At 39.7% G+C, this 25,515-nt stretch overlaps 1 protein-coding gene across 2 annotated transcripts in view; it reads left to right on the forward strand.

Moving 5' to 3' along the window:
• The window catches only part of SORBS1 (sorbin and SH3 domain containing 1), a 76,863-nt gene that overhangs the window by 21,117 nt on the left and 30,231 nt on the right, over positions 1-25,515 (forward strand). For both annotated transcript variants that reach the window (XM_029958485.1, XM_029958486.1), the window contains exons 10-20: positions 1,754-1,901; positions 6,901-6,930; positions 10,546-10,721; positions 11,502-11,565; positions 12,707-12,781; positions 13,122-13,184; positions 16,832-16,879; positions 16,994-17,123; positions 19,107-19,221; positions 22,407-22,490; positions 25,403-25,468. In XM_029958485.1, coding sequence (XP_029814345.1) covers positions 1,754-1,901; positions 6,901-6,930; positions 10,546-10,721; positions 11,502-11,565; positions 12,707-12,781; positions 13,122-13,184; positions 16,832-16,879; positions 16,994-17,123; positions 19,107-19,221; positions 22,407-22,490; positions 25,403-25,468 — 999 coding nt within the window. The remainder of the gene's footprint in view (positions 1-1,753; positions 1,902-6,900; positions 6,931-10,545; positions 10,722-11,501; positions 11,566-12,706; positions 12,782-13,121; positions 13,185-16,831; positions 16,880-16,993; positions 17,124-19,106; positions 19,222-22,406; positions 22,491-25,402; positions 25,469-25,515) is intronic.

A 25,515-nucleotide genomic window follows, 5' to 3' on the forward strand; every position in this document is an offset into this window, starting at 1 on the left:
AAATCATAGAGGAGTACTGGAAATTTTGTTGTATCTGACTTTGAGATGAGAGTTTTGAACCGTTTTTGGACATGCTCAATTCAGGCATGTGGTCACAGAGCTGTTTTCCACAATGATATAAATGGTCTTTGTTCACCCACTCTGGTGACTTTTTTGAGGCTCCTGAGCCTACCCTTAGCCAGCATCCCTCTTCTTTGAGGGATTCCTGTTTGTATTTTAGTTATCAAAGTGAAGCTCAAACCCAATGCTCATACTTCTCCCCGCCTCTTGCTCCTTTTTCCTAATTGCACTGTTTGGAATATTATCACAGTCAGCAAAATGGGGCTGGGTCTTTCTCTTGGGAACACGTATTTCTGAAGAACACTGATTCTTTTCTGTCCCCATGAAATGTCTATGGCCTGACCAGATGCTGCTTGGACCAAGATCACCTTCATCCGACAGAACAAGATTGTTTTTCCCCCCTCTAGGTTGGAGAGACTGTAGATTCTTGTTCTGAGTATGGCCAATTCTCACTATGATTTATCTCTGAGCTCTGGTGCCAGACCTCACTCTGGCCCCTGTTCAGCCCCCTGCTTGATGCTGTAAGTCCTTTCCTCTGATGCTGGTGGGTATGAAGGGCACTGAGTTGCAGTTGCACTTGGCCAGAAAAGCCAGAACTAGGGATTTTTCTGGAGCAATATTCTGTGCATATTCAGGGGGTTTTTTAATAGTGATGAAAGTACCGTTGAATGCTCAGCTGATTTTACAGATCAGTGCCTTGCAGCATTTCATTCTGACAGTGGAGCAGCAGGAGTGCAGGAATTTGGTCCACTGTTCCATACTCTCTTTGTTTGGATGCTCATTCCCCATTAACAGTAATTGTTTGTCCAAATTCCTTAAGAAGCTTTGAACAATCTCAGTCTAAACTGGCACACACACGGTCTTAGTCATCATCCCTTCTTTATTTTTTCCCCTTACCACCACTCAAAGCCCAGTATCCCTGGACTGAGGTTTTTCAAAGATGAGCTAGCTTTCAAAGTCTCCCTGCTGACACAGCCTGTATTTCTACAGAATAGTGAGAGCTGTGGTGATATCAGAGGTGGGTTTGAAATAAGGAAATAATGGAGCTGGATGTTTTAGGAGAGCAAGAACAGATTGCTATCTGTGCTCCAGCAGCAAAGCCATGTTAAGTATCTCCCTTGCTAGAGTCCTACCTTTTATCCTCTATCAGTTTTGGGGCTTTGTTATGTCATTTTTTTAATCAGGTAGGTATCACACTGTCTCCTGAGTGATGATGCTAACTTCTCAGACTTTCCTTACCAAACCATCTGCAGTAATAATGTTTTACTCCAGAACTGCATGAGTTTTGCATGTCTGACTTGCTATGAAAGGAATACTTTCGGAACAAAAATATTTGTGTGTGTATGTATCAGGGGAAAGATGTCTGCATTTTCTCCCCCAACCAGATTTGCTCATTTCTGTCACCTAGTGTTTGCTCCAAAGAGTCTGCTAGATGAATTTAGTGCCCTCTTTTGGGGTTGGAGTTGTGAAACCCAACACCAAATAATTATAGTACCGCCTTAGCAAACTAATTCCATTAACAACAAGCAGGGTATGTACAAGGAGCAGGGTAACACTCATGCTTATGCTTTTTATACTAAAATTTGCTGTGATTAAGCTTCTCTTTCAGCTTAAAATGTTGGGATTTTCCTCAGATTTTCCCAGTGTAGCAGCCTTCTGCATGTTAATAATGATGTGTTGCTCTTCTTTTCAGGACCCAGGTCCTGTGCTAAATGAAGTGCCCCAACCTGGCACTGGCACTGACTATCCAACCTCCATCACTTCAATCAGCAAATCTGCCTCTGCCTATCCTTCTACCACAATCGTCAATCCCACTATTGTCCTCCTGCAGCATAATCGAGGTAAGGAGACTTGCATATAGATAGCTGTAGCTCAAACTGAGCAACCTGCTATGCTACAAGGAACTGGAGAATGTGTGTGCTGTGGACAATTAGGTCCAGACTACTAAGAACTAACAAAGCTGCCTCAAAAAAGTTGTAGTGACTGGAACATACAACAGGCAAGTAAGAGGTTAGAGGTGCGTGACAATGCCTACTTTTTGTAATTAAAACCTGCGGATCAGAAGCTCTCTGAAATGTGTGTGTGGGGGGGGGGATTTAACTGGGCTATGGACAAATGAATAAGCTATTGCAGGGTAACAAGTGTCTTGTTATGGTGGAAAAGGGGTGTATGCTCCTGTATATCTGTCAGTAGAAACAAGGTAGCTTGGAGTAGTTTCTCCCTCACTTGAAAAGGTGATACAGCTATATTTTCTGTTACTGTGGGAGAGATTTGACCTCTGAATTTGCAGCAAAATTTGCCCATTAGTAAATAATCTGCTGTCCCACAGGTTTGAACTGGGCAATTTGTTCCTCTACCCATAACTGGGTCAACTCAAACTCATACTGCACTAGTCCTTGAGCTCTGGATTTGCATATGAGCAAAACAACCTTGTTTGAGAACTCCCATGCTCAGCAGTCAAAGCCTTTCTTATAGCAGCTCTATCTGAGTGAATAGTTCCATCTCTTTACCTCTGACATTAGAGGGAAACTTTGCTTGTCCTTTCTAGTTCTCCTGGTGGCTGGCATTACCCCAACCTCCCAGTTCATTGTGCATCACTAAAGACAGTAGCTTATAACAGGCCACACAGATGCAGTCCGATTTGCCTTGATTTTTAGTGGACTTGGGAAACTCCAGGAACCTACAGTGCTGTGGCTTACCTTTTGCAAAGAAAAAAATAAAATCAGAAAATAGGGTCAAGGCCTGCACTTCTCATACTGTAGTCATTCTAATTACAGCTCCTTTGCAATCCCTCATGGGGTATTTTCAGTGCCCTTTTAAAACAGTTTTCAGTCTTTGATCCTCAAGATAGTGTCCTCACTGTAGCCCAGCCCCTTATAGGGGTAATGAGTGGGTTATCTCTTCCTTTTTTGCTAGCATCTGAAGCAGCTTTACTTATGTGTTTCTGAATGAGGGTACCTGGATTCCTCAACTCCTTCAAGAGGAGAAAACCTTATTTGAGGCTGCCTTTTTACATCTGAAAGCGTTTTTGTTGACTTTCTTGGGGTGGGATATGCTTTTGGTAATTTTTTTTTTTTCATTAAATTTGGGGCATTTAGACTTTAGGAGCATGAGAGATAAATTTATATAACTTGATGATACACACACACTGGCTCTGAGAGAGCTGATGTGAAATCGTTCTGTTTGCTAATTACCTTCACAGTTAACGATTTGTCCTGTCTGAATATTGCTTTTGACCATTAGTAGTCATGATACTGTATCCTGATAGATTGAAGAGCCTTCTCTCATCATGTTTTTGTGTGATATAGATCATGGCCTGATGAGCAAATTGATCGGGTCTGTGAAGTATATAATTCTAATGCCCATTTTTCAATCTGTATTAGTCAAACTTGTAAGTTCCAAGAACCATGTTGAACTGGTTTGACAAGGCATTTAAGTCATACAGTTGTATTGACTGACATTGTGTGTCATACTGTGTATTTATTAGAAAATCTCATATCAAATATTAATATTTATGTCGACTTGACAGATGTCCCAGCCATCAAACTAATGTTTTTCAAAGATTGTCACAACATTTGCTTTCTTCCTTGTCCTGTGGAGTTTCCTTTGCATTCCAAGACGTATACTGAGTTTGAATGTGAATGGTCCAGTGAGCTGCAATCTCCATAGCTGCTCTCTTTAGAGCAGAAAACTGCTCTAAAATTCTTAACTTCAGTTTATATCAGTATGCTGATTTTCATCTGACCTCAGTTGTCATTTAGCAGAGTCCTTAGTTACTGTTGAAGTGGAAAATATTTCTTCATCAGGCAGTAGGACATCATACTTTTTTTTTTTCCCTTCTTTTTTTTCAAATGCAGAATGGAAATAGTAATCAGATCTGTCATCTTTTCTACCCTCTTATTAAAAGTTCCACACTGCCTATTTGGTAAAAGAACAAGATCATTGCTAGATTTCTGTTTATTCTTCATGTGCCTCAAACTCCATTTTTGAGTCTGAGACATTCTGTTAATGCTTTTGCTTCCGTTTTAATTTTCTTTCATTTTGTACCTACTTATAGGTGTACATTTCCCTAGTTTTCCTTCTTTTTGTGTTAAGGATTTCCTACAGTTCCTTATGCTTCCATTCCCATCTAGGCTTTATGCCAGCATAAGCATTAAGATTTCTTCCTGCTAACTTATCGTTTTTAAGTGGTTCTCAGATCTTAGTTATCTATTGAATTGCTGTCCTGGCTGATGTGATTCATATTTAGTTTCACCTTTATGAACCTTATCTATTCAAGATTAGTTTGGTCTCATGGCATATAACAAATTGTTACTAGGTTATGTTTTACCTTCCCCTTAATGGTTAATTATGTTTTGTGCTGAAAGTAATTCCTTCCTGTCAAGATGATGTTTAATATAAATTCCTCTTGTGTGCTCTGAAATACCCTCTGAATTAGAAATTTCAAGGTCGTTTTAATGCTGACAGTCTGAGATTTCCAGTAGTTTAGTTAGTCTTCCAGATGGATAATGTGGCTTTCTTTCTCCTCAGTGGATTATTGATTGTTTTTTAAGCAACTAGTTCTCTTATTCTCTGAAGTACCTCTTATAGCAGATATCACCTACTTATTACTATTACTTTTTAGTATTTTGTGCTTTATTTGCTAGTTTGTTAATCTGCATGTAAAATCCTTTGACTTTGAGCTATCAGAGACTTAGGAACAGGTACTGGAATTTGAAACACAGATAGTACACTGTATCCTTTCTTGTCTGCTTGGTCTTAGTAAGTTGTGATGACAGATCTGAGAATTTTTTTCTCCTGGATTTCAATAATATCAAGTGAATAAAATTCATGCTTATAAACAAGTCATTTCAGATCTTCTTGTTCATTTATTTTTTCCCTTTAAATCTGTTTGGTTCTGGATAAATATTCTTTTTGACACCTTTATTTTGCACTCAACATGTTCTCAAATACTTATTTCATTTTCCCTCTTTTTTACTGGTTTCAAGTCTTACTCTCCTCCAGTGCTCCCTCCTCTGGAGGAACTCTGAAGGCATATGTAATCATTCTTTTACTGTTGTGAGCAGTTTAATCCCTCTGCTTGACCCTTTCTCTGAAAAGCCAACAAGTTTTTGGCCTTTGCTTACAGTCCCAGAACACAAGATCAAGGGTGAAAGCCTCAGTTAGTTGGTGTGTGCCTGGGCTATAATCTGTCTCTAGTCAGGTGGGATAGTGAAGTAGCAGACACCTCCTGCTCCTTCTGCTTCTATCCATCAGCAGTTCCCTTTCCTACATAGAGATATAAGTGAAAAAAAATCTCTTCACATAAAAAGTATTTTTTTCATGAGAATTGTATTAATTCGTGGTATTTTCTCCCTGTGGAAAAGAGGTAGGACTGACTTTTTTTAACCACGTGTTCTTGTCAGAAGAGTTTAGTGAGTCAACATAGTTCTCCTCAGTGAAGGTGTTGACTGAAGCTGAGGCTGTTCTCACTTGCATTTTTTCTCTCAAGTAATCAGAGATGGGCATCCTGCCATTTCTCACTTGTGTGTTCTTATAATACAGCAGCCTTTTGCTGATTGCTTGCTTAGACCAGTGAACCCTGCAGCAGGGGGTTCCCACCTACTCTTTGGTACAGATTGCTAACCCTTCCTTCTACCCAGCACACACTGGGGTTTGTTTCCTTGGCAGCTCTCAGATGAACATAATGCACAGGAGCAGGTTGCCATCAGTGATTAGCAGGGCCGAAGGCTGGGGTTAAAGAGCAGAGTTCATAGGTATTGACAAGGGATCTGCACAGAGGAGAAATACCTCAGCTCCCTTGCTGCGATGATCCACTTAGTACAAATGTCTAGTGAGGGTGTGGGTTCTGCTAACAAACACCATATATCTGGAGATTTGTGACCTGCTGCAGACTTACTTGGCAAGTGTTACATGCCACCCCAAAGCACAGTTATTTCCTGGGCAGGCATTGCATGGCATGGTTTATCATGAATATATAACAGTTGTGTTTAATATATTAAAGTTTTGAAATCTTTTTACTAACAATATGAACTTTCAAAAGTGTTTGTATTTTTTATGTCAGTAAAATAGTTTATTCTTTTCATATGGCTTTCATGCTTTAAATAAAATGATTAATTGCTAGGGAGTAGAAAAAGCAGAGTGGAGCACTAAGAATTCGTGGTTTTATTCCCAGTTGTGATTTGGGCCAGACAAATGGGCATCCTTTTAGAAAGCATCAACTTTAGGGTGGTCAAACATGCTGAAAGATACCACAAATGTCCCAGTCTAGAAACTCATTAATGACAGGCCCCTAACTTAGGGGACCATTCTGAGAATTGAAACCTTCAAGTTGTGTCTGTGCACAAATCACTGAATCTGTGCTCAGTGGTATGGGATGAGACTCAGCAAGCACCAACAATGACTTGTTCCTTTCCTATATCCCTTTGAAATGCTACAGCAGTATTATTTCAAAATGTGCTTCATGCTAATGGTAACAGAGTTAGTTGTCAAGTTGTTCGACTCCGTGAATTTTTACTGTTTTTCGAATTATCCTCTGTCCAACATTTTCATTCTCTGATGTTACAAAAAAATGAAAATTTAAATAGAAGTGCTCTTTGCAAATGTATCGGTCACTGCATCATGAGATTTATATTATTCCACGAGGCTGCTGTGTGGAGAAGGGACAGAAGTCTGTCACTTTGGCAGGGTATTTGAAAACAGATTCTCTCCAGCAGCTGCTGCCATTCTGTCTACAGCGTATTTCTTGCCTGTCAGAAATGCAGCACCAGAGCACTTGCTGTTTATGTCTCACCCATTTGTTCTGTATTTCTTTTTGTTTTGTTTCTCCCTTTACCACAGAACAGCAAAAAAGGCTTAGTAGCCTGGCAGGTATGATGTGAAAGGTCTGCTACTCCCCAATGGCTGCCTCTGCTGGAGCAAAGCTGCTGCTGGTAGCTTGTGGAGTACCTTTAGCAAACACACTGCCCCGGAACTGCAAAGGAATATGCCAAAACACTAAATTACTCATCTGTCCCTCCTAAGTCAAAAGATTTACAAACAGTTTGATTGTCCTAGTTGACTTTTGCGGCTGCCTTTTGAGCCTTTAGTTTTATTCCCTTGGGGGCATATTCTCATGTTTCTCTACACATCCAGTACAGTTAGTCTCATGCGTGGTGAGGGGAGAGGAAGATAAATAAAAATCAGTGTTTACAGGACTCCAGGAGCAGAAGTATTTGTGCCAGATGTCAAGAAATATATGGTAAATTTGTAATATACACATATGCATGTGTGCTGCTACCCCTCTCTGCACAGGTGTGAGAGTCTCTCCTTGAAAGATGAGCAAGTCATTTTCATGGTCATCTTTTCCTTTCCATGCCCCAACTAGAAGTAGCTCAGTCTGCAGTGGGTGTTACAGGAACAGCACATTATGCTGTATTATCATTCTTTGGTTGTGGCCATGGTGGGGTAAATGGAGAGGTTAGAGAGAAGAGAGTCCTGGAGAGTGCCTAAGCACTTGAAGTATCACAGTAGAAACCCAAGAGAACCAATACTGCATGCTCCTACTCTCCCATGTGGGCCCTGGACTAACAAAGCCTGTCCCACTAGGACAGAATCTACCCCTGAGGCAGTTGCTGACCTGGTTGGACTTCATACACTAGGTTCCTTCAGCTGCACCCCCAGACTGTCCCTCCTCTGTGCTGCTACCCTTCTGAGGTGACAGGCTCCATAACAGCTTACAGTGGTTTCTCTCAGCTCCTTTCCTTGGTGTAGCTGTTGTCTCATCAGACACCACTCGGCTGAGAGTTTAACGCTTGCCTGCAAGTCAGAACAGGGGTTTCCTGTTGGTTTGACCCTTTCAAGGTGTTTCCCTTCATTATCAGGACCTCCTTTGTTTTCTGAACTACAGATAGCCACAGAGCAGTTTGTTATAGCCTGAAAGATCCTCAATCTGGAGGATTGTACTTTGTGGTACAGCTGGGTCTGCATCTGCTCTCAGTGTACCAGACAACCACACAAAGCTGCTGACTGCCACCTCTTCCCTGAGTTTTATGTCCTGTTGGTCACAGCAGTCAAACTCTCTTGCTGTGCAACACCACATGTTGCTGCTGCTGTTGCAGAAGGGTGGCTCAGGTGCTGTGGAGTGTGCTGACTGGTGCGATTTGGTTATTTGGGCACCAGATTTGGCTCTGATTTTTAAATACCTCCAAGCCTGGTATATATCTTCGTAAACTCTCTTGAAATTATTGGAGCACCATGGCAAGTAAGTTAGGGTGACATTTAGCCATTATTCTCCAAGTTGTAGGATATTGTAGGAAATCTTTGACGAAAGATGTCTGCTTTTGTTCCTCTGTCTGCAAAGACTCGTGCAACAGGTGTTGCACACCTGAGAACCAGCACACTGAGGACCAGCAGATAAGTTGGTTCTAGTGGTTGAGTCCTATGAACCTAGGAAGGACTTACCTGGAGGGCACAAGGGAGGACTTGCCCTAACACAACTTGTGCTGTCAAGTAGGCCTTTCCTGTCTCCAGGGTTTTCAGTCCAGCTCCTTCAACCAGTTCTAAATACACTCCAAAAATTATTTTTGAAAACTCCTTCAAAATACATTTAAGGGGCTGGTAGATTTTTGCCCTCGCTGTCATTCTAGGTAGCTCCCAGACCTTCATGTTTTAATATTAAAAATGTGAATAAAATGTTTGGCAGAAGGCCAGCATGAGCCATCTGGTGGGTTTTGTGTTTGCAAAATCATCAAAATAAAGATTTTGCTTAGATCATGGTGGTGGCACTGGGAAATCAGATTGTAATACATTTTCCCTGTTGTTTATGTCTGTATTAGGTATTTGGACTATTATCATCATAGTTTCAGATGAGGTCTGCCTGGCAAACAGCCAGCCATTTTTCCAGTGCAGGGAGCTAGGGAATCAAAGAGAAACAACATATGTTTACCAGTCCTGTTAGAGAAGGACTTTGTGCCCTTCTCTGGCATTGAATTCTTGAATCTGCAGAAAATAATGACTTTTCTAGACCAGAAGTCACATCAGCAGTGACAATGATAAGTAATGGAGAAAAGCTGTGACCTTTCCTAAAGTTTGCATCCTCTCCTCATCCCCATACAAAAACCTGCTTCCTTTTGGTCCCCAAGGTCATGGAAGAATGGTCTAGTTTCAGTTGCTCTTTTCATGTGCAATTCCTAGAGGCTGAGTAAAGAGTCCCAAATGTGTCCTACAAAATGGAGAATTCTGTACACCAGGGACATAGAGGACTGCACACACATTCACAGGGAGGGAGAAAAGGATGAAAATGCCAACCAAGGATTTAATAGATACTTTGCCCCATTTTGAACATTTATAAACGTTACTATTTTACATAAACATATAAACATTATTGTTTTGTTTTTATCTTAAAGAGGAGGAAAATTTAAAGGTTGATGGTAATTTCAAACCAACCTTTTAAATGCAAATCCTTCAGTACTGAATTGCACCGGGCAGAATTGTGTTTGCTCAAGGTACCAACAGATCAATGCATTGCTGTGCATGAGCCTTTCCTCTGATATCTGGCCCTTTCAGATTTCTGCACATTTAATGGCTTTGGGCAGTATGGTGATGTGCATGTGAATAAACATCTTTCTCTCTCTTCAATGCATGCAGTGACATAAAAATGATAGGATTTGGCAAAGTCTTGATGAGACAGACTGTAAAATTACAGATATTTCCTCTTAAGAAATCCACATCGAAAAAATTCTTGACTGAGCCTGAGTTGCTGAGCTGCAGCTCTCCAGGGCATAGTAGAGCTTCAGAGCAACCTGAAATCCCTAGATTCCTTGGCCAGTGGTGGTGCCTGCTGCTACCTCTGAGTGTCAGTTGGACAGTGTCAAGGAATTCCAGTTTGGAAACAAGTCCAAATTCCAGTTTTAGAAGCGGTCTGAAGCAGTTAGTTACTATTTCCCTCCATCTTTATGCAGGCTCATGTGCAATCATATGTCATATGTGTGCATGCATACGTAGAAATTAATTGAAACATCATATACTGACTGTAACAAATGGGATTGTCAGGCAGGTGAGTGCAAGCTGTTAAAAAATAGTGCCCCACTGCCACATAGGATGCTCCTTTAGATTGAGAACACCAGCAGAATAAAGATGTCCAGGAGACTCTTATTGCTGGTGCTTTTTGATAAAGAATGAGATTGAAGAGTTGCTAATTAGTCAAAGGGACGCAAAACCCCAACTCTCAAACACTCCTTAAAAATAAAATTTTCCCTTGTTTTATGTGACAGCTGAGACTGTTGTGAAATGTGTGACAGTAACTACCTGAGAGATGCAAACCCGCTTTTGCTGGCATCAGACAGTTTCCTGGGAGATTTCCTTCAATCCAGCTTCTAACCACAGTTAGCAGTGACACAGTCTGTCTCATCAACTACTTGCTGGGATTTTTGCCTTAAAAGAGCAGAATATGGTGATGTGGTGAAATGCTGGGATGAGATAAGAATCCCCCATTGTCATTTCCAGATTCAGTACCAGACAGATTAGTTTCTGATAAAGTTGATTCAGCACTCACACGGGACAAGCTGGTTCAGGAGACAGTGCCAAGTGAGAAGAGGTCAATGGAGGAAAAGAGAAGCACTATCAAGAGCCCTCACCACATGGCTGATACCTCCGTTGATGATATTGGGATTCCACTGAGGGTAAGACAACACTGAGCATGCAGTTGATGGATAAAACTTGTGCTCAATTCTGCCTACCTTAGGATGAGGGAATTCACTAAAGATGCAGAGATGTAAGGGAAGATAGAATTCTAGTTTCAATGTATTTTATGATGAATGATTCCATTTGCTATCAGTGACCTGTTTCAGCTGCCTCAGGGGGAAAGAAAATTAAAAATTAATATTTCTTCTCATAATATTTGAAAATACTGTCTTCTGCTCCTCTGTTTCTTTCACAGCTATCAGCTGAAGGAGAGTTTTGTCTCATTTTAGCCATCTTAAAGGCAGATATCTCTTCTGTACAACATTTTTAGGTTCTTTCAGTGTTCAGGGGAAATCATGAAAAAAACTGTTAACCTGGTCTTACGACTGTTATGTGGAGTGAATTGAACACTAAATGTTTCTAACTGTCCATTGAATACTTAGGAAATTGGTATGTATAACTAGAATAGGCAAGGTGCCTAATTTTAGATGTCAAATCAGATTAATATGCAAAACCTTCTACACAGTCTGCAGTTCTATAGAAGTTACAACCTGCCTCTGCAAAGTTTGTACTTTATTGGTAACTTGAGTGAAACCTATAGCTTTGTTACGTATGAGGTTGTGTATCTTGAGGGAAATCACTCATATTTCAGAGTATTAACATCATATAGCCTTCACATAGCAGAGCGTAAACCTTTTTCATTTCTGGAATATTTGTAATGACTTTGAAAGGCTGGTAGAAATCATTGTTGTGATGATTTATTTTTATTTTTCCAATAGAATACAGACAGATCGAAGGACTGGTACAAGACGATGTTCAAACAGATCCACAAGCTAAACAGAGGTACTGTAGCACAGATGGTTTTTATTTATTTTAAAAGACTACCTTGATGACATTTTGTTTCATTCATGTGAAAAATTGTACTGGGTGTTAAATAAAAGCATTTTATGTTAACTAGTGTTTGCTCTGCACCACAAAACTCAACTAATGTATTTAAAATCTCTGAAGTCAAAGGTGAGAGAGCAGTGAAGTCCAAAGAGAGGTCTGAGTTGTTCTGAAACGTGAACTGTAGTGCCCTCATGAAATCAAGTGTACTATTTGAGACCAGAAAGATGATAATAATTCTATAATTGTAGAAAATAGATCCCTGAACTCCTGTTTTAGCAGACAACCCCATCCCACACACTTTTAAAGGACAGTAGGTTATCCCTGAAACTCCTCTGTGCATAAGAGAAAACTTTTTACACTGTAAAACTTTAGTATCTGCACTACAAAGTGATTTGAAGTTCACTGAAACTAATGGAAAGGTTTCCATTGATTTTTTTTATGAGTTCAGAATCTGAACTCTGCTTTTTCAAAACCTTAAGCTTTTTCCTTTCAAAACCTGGAATTGTGGTGAGAACTTGCAAACTTTGTGGTGGTGCACTTCAGGAGATTCCCACCTTGGGGCACTTCTGTGTCCGACTGCTGATACATTGAGATTTTTCTTCTGTGTGAGAAATGGCTGCAATAGCATTTGCAAACTGAACCCTCTGAACAGCCTGATGTGCAGGCAAATGCAGTTCATATCTGTGCTTATATAATAAAATGTAGAGCATGCAAAACTGGAGCTGTATTTGGTGCTGCAGGTGCTGTCATGATGAGCTTTATGCATAATTAAATGCTGTGTTATATTGGATGGAATGAGGAGGAGTTGAACAGTTTCCTAATCCTACTGCTCCTAACAGAGGTTTTTCAGCTCAGCCAGAGCCCGTGCTCAGATGGAGGAGAATAAATACAGTTCCCTTGGCTTTCAGGATCTCTCACAAGGCCCAGACATGCAAGGCAGCAGTGAGCAAAGAGGCATTCTAGGTTGTGTCATGCTAGAAGATCAGCATGAGAGGGCCTGTTCTGCAGTCAGCTTGAATGGATTCTTGTCTTGCCCTTTTTCCCCTTTAAATCTGTCCTCTTTGTTCTTTTTTGCAAATCATGTTCCTCTCCTTAGACACTCCTGAAGAAAACCCTTATTGCCCTACCTACATATTTCCTGAACTTCCTGAAATCCAGCAAAAAACTGAAGGTACCAGAAGTTTAGTCAGAGTATCTGTTGTCTTGTGCTTTGAGTTAACTGTACTATAGCACCCTAATAGTAACTAGATTCAGGTTCTAGCTTTCTGTTACCCACGTGTTACATTACACTGGCTGGAAATTCAGTTATGCCCAGTATATCTTCTTACGTGATGCATAAAATAACTAAATCTTTGCTAATCCATTAACCTTTTTTTAAAGTGTGATGCCAACTACACTAGTGTTATTAAAGTAGGCAATAAAATCATATAGTGATAGGAAATTGGGGGATGAAGCAGGACCTCCACTTCACTGTGGATAGTCTCAAAATCCACTGCTTTTCTCTGCTGCAGAAGACAATCCTTATTCTCCTACATACCAGTTTCCTGCGTCTACTCCTAGTCCTATCTCTGAAGGTAATCATAAAGGTCCATATATACTTTTCTGCACAAATGCTGCCTTATCCATTTATTTTCTTCCCCGAGTTTTTTCTAGTTGCTGAGCGTTGTGCTGCCTCATAATGATTTGCTGCACTCTAAGCGATGCCTTGACTGTATGATGCCCTTTTGGCTTTGCAGTGCTCCTCTGGCTTTGTAACTGGTATTTGACTAATGCTACAGACTTGGGGTTTGCTTGGTTTTTATGCGCTTATCAGTTGTGCGTGCGGTGATTATTTAACATGTCTAGATTGCTGACTTACATATAAAGATGTTTAACTGAGATTTCTCTCCCCTCCTTTCAGATCAATAAATTTCGCTAACTATTTACTTCTGGTTTTTAATATTAACAGTGTTAGGGCCAGATCCAGAATGTCACTGAAGCCTATTGGTAAAAAGGCTGCTTGCTTCAGTGGCTTTTGGATCGGTCCCTCAGTATAGTCTTTTAAAATAAACATAACTTGGTAACATAGGTTCAGGGCTGGCCTTAGGTGCACTTGGCATATCTAGGCAAGGACAGAGTTTGAAGGTCTCATCAGCACATCTCGCAGCTTGGAATAACACTGTCTTTATCTCTTCGTGTGCTCAGCAGATTCCTTTTAACTTCATATTCAAATCAGAATCCTTTGCAGTCGTATTTCAGGGATGAGGAAATAGCATCTGCTGCAGTGTTAATCATGTAACTGTGCAAAATACTTATATATGAGAAACAATGGAATCTGCTGCACACATTGGGCGTACAAACGTTTCCTGATTGGGAAAGTTGTTGGTGACAGCCTTGTTGACTTGGTGCTTTGGTGACACTTTAGATCCTGCAATGTAGGAACTTGCCTACTTAGCCTGTGCCTCAAGCCAACCCTGGTGAGACTGTTAATCAACCATTTCATTCAATGTTCATATTAAACATCTGGTGGGGATTGTGTAAGAAGAAAGCATATAATATGAGCTGAGATGCTCAAAGAAGACAGGGAGATGTAAGGTGCATTACACTGTTAAAATGAACCTGGACAAAGTGTAATACAGGTATCTAAGATACTTGATAATTTCTTGGTGAAACCTATGAGGTGAAGAGTCCTGCCTTGCAAATCATAATGCAGTGTAAGTTATTTTCTATTAGCAGAATGTTATGTGGGTATGGATGAGAGAGAAACAGTTTCAGTTATTAATGGATAAAGGAGTTTTACAGAGAAAATGTCCTTGTTCATAAGGAGGTTTGAAAATTTATTTTATTTGCCTGAACTAACATAGTTTGCAAAACCTACTATGGTAATATATTAAGAGTCTGATTTCCCATAAATGTCTCCTGTGCACTTACAAATGTGCATATGAAAGTTATTTGCTGTTTAGGTAGTTGAAACTTCATTGGACCTAACACTATTTTTTATTCTCAATACATTGAGAAACGTTTCTCTAATATTTGCTTGGATTCTTTCCTTGGTAAGGAATATATGATGATGTAGATTATTTGGAGTGTGGGTGGGAGCCTCAATTTCATACAATTAGAGTCAGATTGGATTGATGCATAGGATCTCCTAGAAATATCAAGATTTGGGCTCCTCTCTAAAGTGTATTTAGAGTCTCTAGAAACTCAACCCTGCAGATTCTCTAGGTTCTGCAAGGAACAGCCTGTTCTCTTTAAAGGAATCAGATTTTGAAATGACAAACTGTTGATACCCTGCTCCATTAAGGAGGGTCCCACAGGTAGAATGAAGCTTTGAGAGACAGGAGGTGTTGTTTTAATGCTTAATTCTGATTTACTTTTTAATGTTATCAAGTCATTCCACATTTCTGTGTTTCAGTATTTCTTGCTGTCAAAAGGAAAGAAATGTAAACATTCTTCTTGATAAGATACTCAGAGACAAAACATACCTGTTTTCCTTATTATTTTGGATATTAGAATAATAAAAATTGGAAAATAGCAATTATCTGAAGTGAATTTTTTATTGTATGGTTTTTTTGTTTGAATGATGAGCTACAATAAATATTGATATTTCTCTTCAAGTAAGTAAATCAAATTATTTTTTATTGATCACCAGCACTAAGTAGGATTATTAGAGGTGAATGAATGGTTGTGAAGATAGTATTAGACATTTGTTCATCTGTATTGGTAGGGACCGAGAGTTTTGTGATTTACCAAGTATTTTGCTATCTGAATAAAACAAAGTTATATATAAGTATACCAGTCAATTTTGTCAACAATTCACTATAATATAAATATTTGTTTTCTGTCATTAAGATTTAAAATACAGGAATTGGCCAGAAAATTGACCTTTTCTATTTTTTAAGCCTGAAAGTTATGATAAGCACACCAGAGTCAATAACTATCTTTTTGGAACTTAAGCCTTCTGATTAATTCACCAAGAGAACTAAAGGAGAGTGGCTAAAGTTAAGACTTCCCCGAGCCTCCCTGAAAGGCCTGATTAAAGCTTGAGTGCAATTTCAGGTCAGCTGTGTTAGCCAGATTGTTTTTCCAGCAGATGAGATTGGCTTTAGCAGCTGATTGATATTCTCCTTGATAGAAAATTTGGAAATTGTTTCAATCTGTTGATTGACAGCACTAAATTCACATAACACTTTCTTAGAATGTTCTTTTATCTACCTCATTCTACCATCATTGATTTTTATTTTTGTTTTGGTCTTTTTATCTCTGTCACACTAGTGGTTTCTTCGCAGGGATATTACTAATACTTTTGCTGACAGCTCTGTACCACTATTTTTTTTATCAAGTCAGTCTTCTCTGACCATCATCTGTAGAGTAGAAGGTGGTGATGCGGCCACCCTCCCTTCTTTTTGGGCACATCTGCATTGTGCACTACAGTACCATGTTATCTTTGAATAAGGCATTGTGTGGTTCCATGGCCCAAGGTAGCAGTTGTGTCCTGGAAAGGACATTGCTGTGTTGATGCAGTGTAGCACTGTCACTGTCAAAAAGAGAAAGTTGTTCAGCTTGAGGGCCAGACCACACCACTCCGTTACACTGATGTCATTCCTAGCTCTTTTAGAGCTGTGTTAATATCTCTATACACATTCTATACCTCTTTGCTATTATAAGCTCTTCAGAACAAGAACTGTCACTTGGCCCAGGTTTATGTGTGTGTCTTGTGCCAGAAACATCATCTGTGCCTAGAAGATCATCTGAGTCAGTGACTGCTTCAACTTGGTATGCAAGTTAATACAAGAAAGGTGTCCCAGCAATTATCATATATAATTGGGAGCAGGAATCCTCAGCTCTATTCCTGTGTCTAGCACCTAAAGAGTTATTTTAATCATATACTGTGGCTTTTAGATCCTCTGTTTATCTTTCAGCTTTTAATAAAGTGTACAACCCATGATGTACAGGAGTTTTGTGATAAAAAGAGATTGTTTAGATTCTAAAGTGCTTAGAGAGCCTGGAGAAAAGTATTAGTGTAAGTAGTATGTTAATATTTATATCTAATCTAGGAATTATCTTTAAATGCAATTTAAACCTCATTGGGATTTTATTTTTTAGGATCCTCTCCCCATGGTAAGTATTGGACATATCACTCAAATTATGGTGAATGTATTAGTAGGGAAAATGAAAGGGTCTTTGGTGCTTCATCTTTGGGGCTTTTTCAGCTCACGTGCAAAATGCTTTTGTTTTTCAGATGAAGATTCTGATTCATACTCTCCTCGTTATTCCTATTCTGAGGACAGTAAGTAATTCACATGTCTTGTTTAATCTGTCAAACAGAAAGGGCATGTAAAGTATGTATTTATTTGCCTCCTATCCAATTCACCAATATTCCTATTTCTGACTTATCATGCAGGCAGAACCCAGCTTTCAGTTCCTCGATCCAAGAGTGAGATGGACAACATTGATTCAGAGATGGTTGTAAAGAGGTCTGCCACTTTGCCACTACCAAACCGTACTTCATCACTGAAATCAAGCCCAGAAAGGTGACCTGAACTGAGATACATATGGATACATACTGGAAGAATATCTGAAAGCTGTGAATGGGAAGGGGACAAAAGTGGAAGCTTTAGGTCCACTACTGCAGTTAAACTTTTTTGAGAAATTGGATATATAGTTTTTACCCTGAGTCTTCTACTAGGCAGCAGTGAACTCCTTCATTGTCATAGCCCAGTCCTGCATTCCATCTGTCTTTTTTATCAGGTATCACACAGTTTGTTGCATAGTCTCCTGCCTGGATGAGGAGTGTTTCCTTGGGTGTCATGCCTGTACAGTGCCTACCACATAGGTAGAGTGGAAACTCTTGGCTCAGTGTGATACTATAAAGTCACTTCAGAATATAAGCAAGTAGACATAATTGCAGAGAAGCAAAATTTGGATTTATGTTGAACCTTGATAAAAACTTCGTTACATTTTTCATCTTTGAGAGGTTCCACTCACATGAACTTTACTGGAAGTAGGTTCTAGTTAGCAGTGTCATTTATGATCTTTCAGGATGACTTTTTTGCTTTGTTTATTACCATGTGTTTTATACCCTTCTGTAACAGTAATGAATGCACTTACCAAATGAAGGGAAAGCAGAATGAGCAATGAATATTTTATGTCCTGTTGAATTTTCCCAGCTCTTGAACTGTGCCTTACTCTTTCATGAACTTCCACAGGCTCTTAATGTTTTTCACTTGCTGCCTTGCTGCAAATGAGCAATGCTGTAATTTGAGATTGCTAATTTAGTGAGCATCTCAGGTCACCAGATCAGGAGACAAAATTTACTGATAGAACATGTCTTCCTGACACAGGAATTCAAGGCATAGTGTCTGTCCTCTGAGAAAACTCTTGCAAGTGAAAGGATTACAATAATTAGTGCTTCCTATTATCTAGTGGCAAATGAGTATTTCAGTAGGGAGAATTTTTTCTGAGGTTGGAATCTTAAGCTATCAAGTTATTCTGGACAGCAAAAATCAACCTTGTTAAAATTAGTAGTGTTTGTAAGCCAGTCATTTTGGCTGTCATCTTGCCTTACTTTAGAAAGAAAAAAAATTAAATTGGTTGTCTCTGTCTCTCATCAGCCAGTGGAGAGAGTTTGGGCTCTGAAACTCAGTGGTTTGTTCCTATCCTAACCAGATCAGTAGGGTAAGGGAGAGGAAATGTGGAGCAGTGGTTTTGGTTAGATGCCTCCCTTTTGTTTGGTGAATGATAGGTAAGATGAATCCACATACACATTGCCCATCAAAGAGAACATGTCAGGAGCAAAATCAAAATTAGTTTACCATCTTAAATGGCCTGATTTCTGGGGTTTTGTGGGGGCATTTGTTTTTCTGCATGAGGTGTTTGAGTATATTAATTTTCAGAACAGCTAGACATTGTAGGATATGGACCCTGAATGCTTTGTAACTATTGTTGTCTGAACTATGCCAGTGTAGACACTGCACAAAATTTTAGTGGTTTGGGTAGTCAGTGGACTGTTCTTAGTCATCTTTAGATATGCCAGTCTGAGAGAGTTCATTTATGTCTCTAGAAGAGACTTCCTCTTGGACTCCAGAGTGCTCCCAGAATCCAGAGCAGTGGTAGTCAGGTAATCAGTAATGTGGCTAAAATGAAGAAGTTTATCAAAAGAGATTTAATCTGAGTTCTGCTCTGTTCATATTTTTGAGCTTAGTTGAAGCCCATCATTAAGCTATTTCCAATGAGGAAAGATTTGGAAATCTGAAAGTTTATTGAAAGTACTTGGAATAACCCCCCTCTGCTCCAATGGTTTCAGCAGCTGAGCTGTATCAAATTCTGCTTGCTATAGATAAAAAAATATATGTCCGGAGCCCTATCTGAACTGTTCCTCTTGCAACAGACTCCTTTTCAAGATTAAAAATGTACCCTGATTAAACCATAATTAATGGAGAAAAGTGTCTGTCAAAATGAAGTGTTTGTCTCCATAGAAACCACAGAAATTTGGGTTAATTGATCTTTTTCCTCAGGACGGACTGGGAACCTCCAGACAAGAAGGTGGACACCAGAAAATATCGTGCAGAACCCAGGAGCATTTATGACTATCAGCCAGGAAAGTCCTCCGTTCTGAACAATGAAAAGATGGTAATGTTTGATTTATCCTAGTTTGTGGCTTTACCCTGCGATTATGAAATACTCTCCAAATGCTTGTCTGGTTCTATTTGGATGGGATTCCTTATGCTTACATTGCAGTGCTCGTGTGATAGATTTTGAAAACTGTTCTGCATAACTTCCTAACATTTTTGTTCTCTATAGAGCGAAATCCAGGGGGATTGAGAGGTTTCTTTCCTTTTGGACTTGTTGTTTTCCGTGTTAAGTATGGATCACTAACCCTAGTTTTTAATCCGTGTTTGACACTGTGACCTGTTCAGCAGCTGTTTTGCCAGCTGTACTTTTTCTAGGGCACAGCATTAGTTGATGCAGGAAGGTTGAAGGCATTATGCAACAAAGCAGGCAGGTTCAGTTTCTTTGTTCCTCTGATGCTTTAAACACTGATCTAGTTTTTAGAATGCCTGTAATGTGCCTCAGTGGATGCCTCTGAGGTGCATTAGGACATGGCCATCTCCCCTGGGGTGCTTTCTTCATCAGTTGGATCTCACCACTTCTGTGGCAGGGGTGGCAGGATTGAAAGGGAGCTAGCTCCCCAACTATGCCAGAAGGTAACCTAGAGTATTAAGCAAGCTGTTACCAATTTGAGTATGAAATTAGTAAGCAATGCTGTGAATTGTGACAGCTAGGAGACATAAAAAAGTCTCTTCCTGAAGCCTTGGCTGAGAACACTTGACAAAGAACAGGGCAGAGAGGTAATGCTAACCTCACCAACCAATCCTGTGTAAATCACCACAGATCATTTAAGATGTCCATCAGTGGTGCAAGTGTGACACTGTAAGTGCTGGAAAATACTGAATGATGTTAGTCGTATATAGCAAGTTTTGTACATAAAGATATAGTTCTATATAGACATTAATTTGAAGGATTCAATTAGAAGTACTAATTGCATGTGAGATTCAAAATGTAAACTGGACTTTGTGCCTTAACAGCTCAGGCACTGATCTATGCATGAAGTAGGTAAAGGAATGCTCCTGGAAAACCTGCCAAGGATTTTACATAAGAATGAATAGCAATTTAAATCAATAGAAATGTAAGAATCAAATCTAATCTAGGACCTGACATTTCTCCTTAGTATTTTGGTGGGTTTTCTTTTTTCCTTCCAAGTGCAATCGAGGTCCATCACTTTTTGAAGATCCTGCAACCAACTTCTTTTCACACCTGTGTCCCTTCATTGACTTCAACAAAGCTGCTCCTCATGGGAGCATGATCCTAGTGCCTATTCAAAGGGGCGGTGGATGACTCCCTCTTGATACTATTGGGCATTGCCTCAGCCCATTAGAGAAGTGCCAGTGAGGAGTGGTTTGAACATGGTATGACAACTCCATTCCTGCAGTCCATCCTGGAACAAGATTTCTGCTGACTTAAGCGGCAATTTTGTCTCACGGTAAACAGACAAGATTAAAACTTGTGGCAAAAGGCCGGCTTCATCTGTGTACTTAAGCATTTGCAAAAGGTCTGTCATCACCAGTGGCACTGTTTACATGTTCAGGCTTCATCAGACACTTAATTGAACTGTGGAGTCAGAGTCTATAAGCCACAAGCAGGACCATCATCAGCATAATTGAGAAAAGTTGTACGTACAGAGCTCATCAAACCAAGATGAATGTGATAGCTGTGTTACTTCCAATGGTTTTTTATGAGCTTTAATTTAAAGCCGTAGATCGCAGAAGAAAGAAGGTCTTCACAGTCTCCATCAGTCTCATTAAATATAACAGTAGTGGTTAGTGACTAGATCTTTCAAGAAGGGCGCAGGAGATTTGTGGATCACAAATCACAGCTAGTAATCTCCTAGCTGTGATTATCAGAATCCCAACCCAAAAACTATTTCAGATCAACAAAGAGCCTCCTGTTGACATCAGTGCACTTTGTTTTAATGTAAAGGCAGTTATATAAGAAGATGAGTGCTTTTAGTTGGAGTGCAGTAAACAAAAAATGGAGGCATTGATTCTATTCTGCCTTTAAGAAATAGCCAAATGATTCTCCAGGCCATCAGGCATCAAACATGATGTAACTATTTATCTTACAGATTGAAGCATTACCTCTCATTCAGCATCAGTCCTGAGCTCTTGTCCCAGAGCCTTTTTTGTGATGCTAATGGCTGTGTCAGAGTCTGGGATGTCTAAGTCCAGCACTGTTGTCAGCTGCCTCAGTAACACCATCACAGAACAATTTCCATGGGACACATGGTGCCTCTGTGTGGCTCACTGCTTATTGTGATGGAGTACTTGGGATCACACTAGCAAATCAGACATAATGTGTTTATATTTTTAATGCACTGAGATCCATTATGTCTAAGACTAATGTACTAAGATGTACTGAAATGCAAGAATTAGCTAGATCTCTTTTGGGGAGTGGCATTTCATAAGCCTCAGCAATGGACTTTTATTCTCTTACCTTACTAGTAGTGTTTTTAAACAGCTACAACTATTTCAACTTTTTTTGTTTCATTAAAACAGATGGTATGAACGAAAGGGAATTTCCTTTTCAGCTGTACTGTTTTCTGTCTTGTCTGGTTTTCCTTCACTGTAATTTTGTCTGATACTTTAACATTTATTTGTGAGGAAACATGTAATATTGTCGCTCTATCCATCCCTTCAGAGATCTTTCAGGATGCGCTCTCTCTGACTTGTGTCTCATTTGATTTAGAAAACCACCTTCCACTCTGTTTGCAGTGTATAGAACAGGGTTTCTCACATATTCATGTGCTGTTAAAGATGCAGTATCTGATTCAGGTCTCACTAAATCTCTCTTTTTTTAATCAAACAACAATTTAAAAAAAAATTAAAGTACATGCAGCTTTGGACTTGATGGAAGTGTCTGACAGTAGGACTCCTTGACTCCCAGCTCTTCCATTGAGTCTTCCTGTGACTCTGGGCAAGCTGCATAATCTCTCTCTGTGTGGGTCTCCTGATCTGTAAAATGCAATTCATTCATATTCATGTTGCTCACAATGATGCTATTAGGCTTAACTGATGTTTGCAAAGAAATTCGTGGCCTTTATGAGAGAGGTGCTATAGAAATGCCAAATTATAAGGCTAAATATCTACATTTCAGAATGGAAACCATAGGATCTGCATCTCTAACAGTCCCTTTCTGTGTATTCTTTGCATAATGTTATCCTTCTCTCTCTTCCATTCCCCTATCACCAACTCCTTTAGACTCGGGATATAAGCCCAGAAGAGATAGATTTAAAGAATGAACCTTGGTATAAATTCTTTTCGGAATTGGAGTTTGGGAAACCGGTAAGTTTGATAGTTGCAATGACCAATGAAGTCAACCTGACTTTTTTTTTTTTTTAATGATTGTCACATCTCTTTGCTAGGCCCTAAACCCGAAGCAGCTGTCTTACTCATATAAAGATGTGATTGTACATAACGTCATCCTAGTACTAATGTAAAGCAGCTGTTCTGTGACCACTTTTAGGATTTTGAGGCCATTTGCAAACATTTCCCACCTTCCAGCACCATGTATCAACAAGGCAATGTTTTCTCACACACCATAGTTCAAACTCCATTTTTGTTGTTAATGTTAGAAATAATATCCTATTCTCATTATTCAAAGCCTCTGTTCTCCCTCTGCCTAACAAGATCTAGGATAGCTGAGAGGTAGCTTTAAGTCAAGGAGAATCATTTATTCCTATCCCTGGCTTGGAAACTGTAAATCAGTAATTTCCAACTATCCATAAACAGATCACAACATTTTTTTTCCTGATCATTTCCCTATGCGTGTAGCTGCCCATTGCCTAAATAGAGGGCATCAGCTTGTGTTGAATAGCCCTTGCCATTCCCTGAAACCAAAGGAGTCTGAGAACAGTGTGCTTTCTTTTCAAATGGACCTGTGTTGCTCTGTGTGGAGAGAGGGAAAAAAAAAAAAAGCCTTGATTTCCCCTCTGGAAAAGGATGAACGAAAGCTTAATTATTCAGTGGGACAAATGACATTTTGATGGAGGGAACACATCAGTGGTCATGGCTACTGCAAAAAATACGACTTTAAAGCATTTTTTGGCCTGGTTCTTACTGATTAAACACTATTAAGTTTGTTACTAAATACTGTTTAATAAGCTACTCTTACTGCACCAGGGGGTCAATATCAGCCTCTCACATGTATTGGAGCATAGTGGTTGGTTGTTGCTTCTCCTTCCTCCTTGAGGTCAGTTGTCAAATTCCCATCCACTCTGTTTTTGAGTGCTGCTGAGATTTCCCTGCATGTACAACAAAACAGAAATATGTTTTAAGGTTCAGTACTGTCTTCAGAGGCAACTGCACATGAACACCAGAGAGCAGGTTTTCTTTAAATCTAGTCTTTGTTCTGACAGAAGTGTCAGTTCCTCTGCACAGAATGTAGCTGCCTGGAGTTGAGTGCTCACTCCAATCATGTCATAGAAATATAGTGTAATTTTTGCTGAGAAACAAACATGTACAGTGGTTGGGTAGTACATTCTTTCACAGAAAACTATATTTTATAGCTATGGACCTTCCATCCTAAGCTAAAGAAGGAGCTACAGCAATGCTGGAGATGAGACTCCCTAATTTTTAGGCAGTAGAAGTCAGATAAATCTCACCTCAATGAGGCTTTTAAGTGTTATCAGTATAAGAATTTAACCCTTTACAAGTTGTCATGGTTTAAGATTTCCACAGTGAGAAGAAACCCACTTATCTTTGCTCACGTAATTAATAGCTATATGCTTTTGCAATGAGTGGAGGTTTGTCATCTCTATAGTCCTTTGACTTAGCATGAGTTAATTGAAAATGTGTCAAAGAAAGGAGAGCATTTGTGCCCTTGGTCCTTTCTAGGTGTTCCTTAGAAGTGTGAATCTGTACTTTTAGTCAAGCAGCCTTGCCCTTATTTCCGAAGAGGGCATCTCAGGCTACACCAGCAATCCGTCTTGTGTTCAGCAGAGCATCTGTTCTAGTGACAGGTTCTCTGCCTTGCTCAAGGCACTGTTGTTAAGTGCTGCTTTCTTACAACTTGCCTTGAAACGATATCCCATGTCAACTTGCTCCAGCTCCACAGCCGTGCAGCCATGCTCCCCAAGAACTGTGCCAACTCCTGGATGTCGTACTCTGTAAATAGTTTTTTGACGTCAGGCACTTGAATTCAGGATGCCATCTCAGACTTTTATAGCTGGCAAAGGCCTCTCTGAGCTTCATTATCGCAGCCAAAAGAGCATGCTTTTTGTAGCTTTGCTCACTCCAGTCATGGGAGGGCCAGATTTTTGTGACCAGCTAGTGGCTAAGCCTCTCAGCTGAGAGTTTCAACTGATATTCACTAGTATCTGGGCTTTTCAAAGATTTTTCACAAAATAAGAACAAAGTCTCTTTGAGCATATCAGTGAGAGGTGCATATCTGGTGAAATGAGGATGCTATCTTGGCATTATTTGGATAGGAGTGTCAAGACAAAGGTCTTTCACTTTGAATAATCCTACCTGATATTTGCATGGGCATTCAAATAGGAAAATCCTATTTTGAAATTGGCACCTTCACCTGTAGGATGAATTTTAAATAACTAGTTTCAAAACTTTCATGTGTGCCACTCTCTCCACCAAAAATCACCACAAACAAACCTCTAAACCAGTGAAGTACAAAATAACAAATCTGCATTCTCATTGCCCCACAATGCCACCACTGGAAAATCAGCCATTTGTTCACATGGTATGTATTCATAGTCTGATGCAGGTGGGAAAGATTTTCCCTTTTCTTTATCAAAGGCCCTTGTATTATCCTTTCCTTTTGAAAGAAGAATGAGCAAAACAAATGCTTTTTATGACTATGTGTTTTTTTCCCCATTTTGTTTTGGTTTTATGTTAAGAATGCTTTAACGAACAGCTGTGGGCTCCCTCGGAGAGTCCAAAAATCTGTAGAGCACCCTGCAAAAATAAAAATTTCCTCCCATACTACTGAAAACAGCCCCTCCCAGACTGCATGTATGTTCCCTTTTGCCCCCCATGATTTCTTGATATTTGTGCTATAGCAGATTTATCCGTCTTTCTCTCTCTCTTTCTCTGTTGTGATTTGTTGTTTTTTTATAATTTCCTTTCAGTGTTGATGCAAATCCCCTATTGTATTCCCCCTCTGTTCTAATCCAGTTTCCATATTCTCTGTGATGTCTTTCCTTATCTTCATTTCCTCATTTCCTTCCTCTGCTTTCCATCAGCCTCCAAAAAAGATTTGGGATTATACTCCTGGAGATTGCTCTATCCTTACTAGAGAGGATAGAAAGGTAATTGTGTCTCATGCACTACAGCATCCAGCGTGTATGTATGTGTG

The sequence above is a fragment of the Manacus vitellinus genome, unplaced genomic scaffold (genome assembly GCF_001715985.3).
Source record: "Manacus vitellinus isolate BGI_N305 unplaced genomic scaffold, ASM171598v3 scaffold_15_pilon, whole genome shotgun sequence".
Taxonomy (NCBI): domain Eukaryota; kingdom Metazoa; phylum Chordata; class Aves; order Passeriformes; family Pipridae; genus Manacus; species Manacus vitellinus.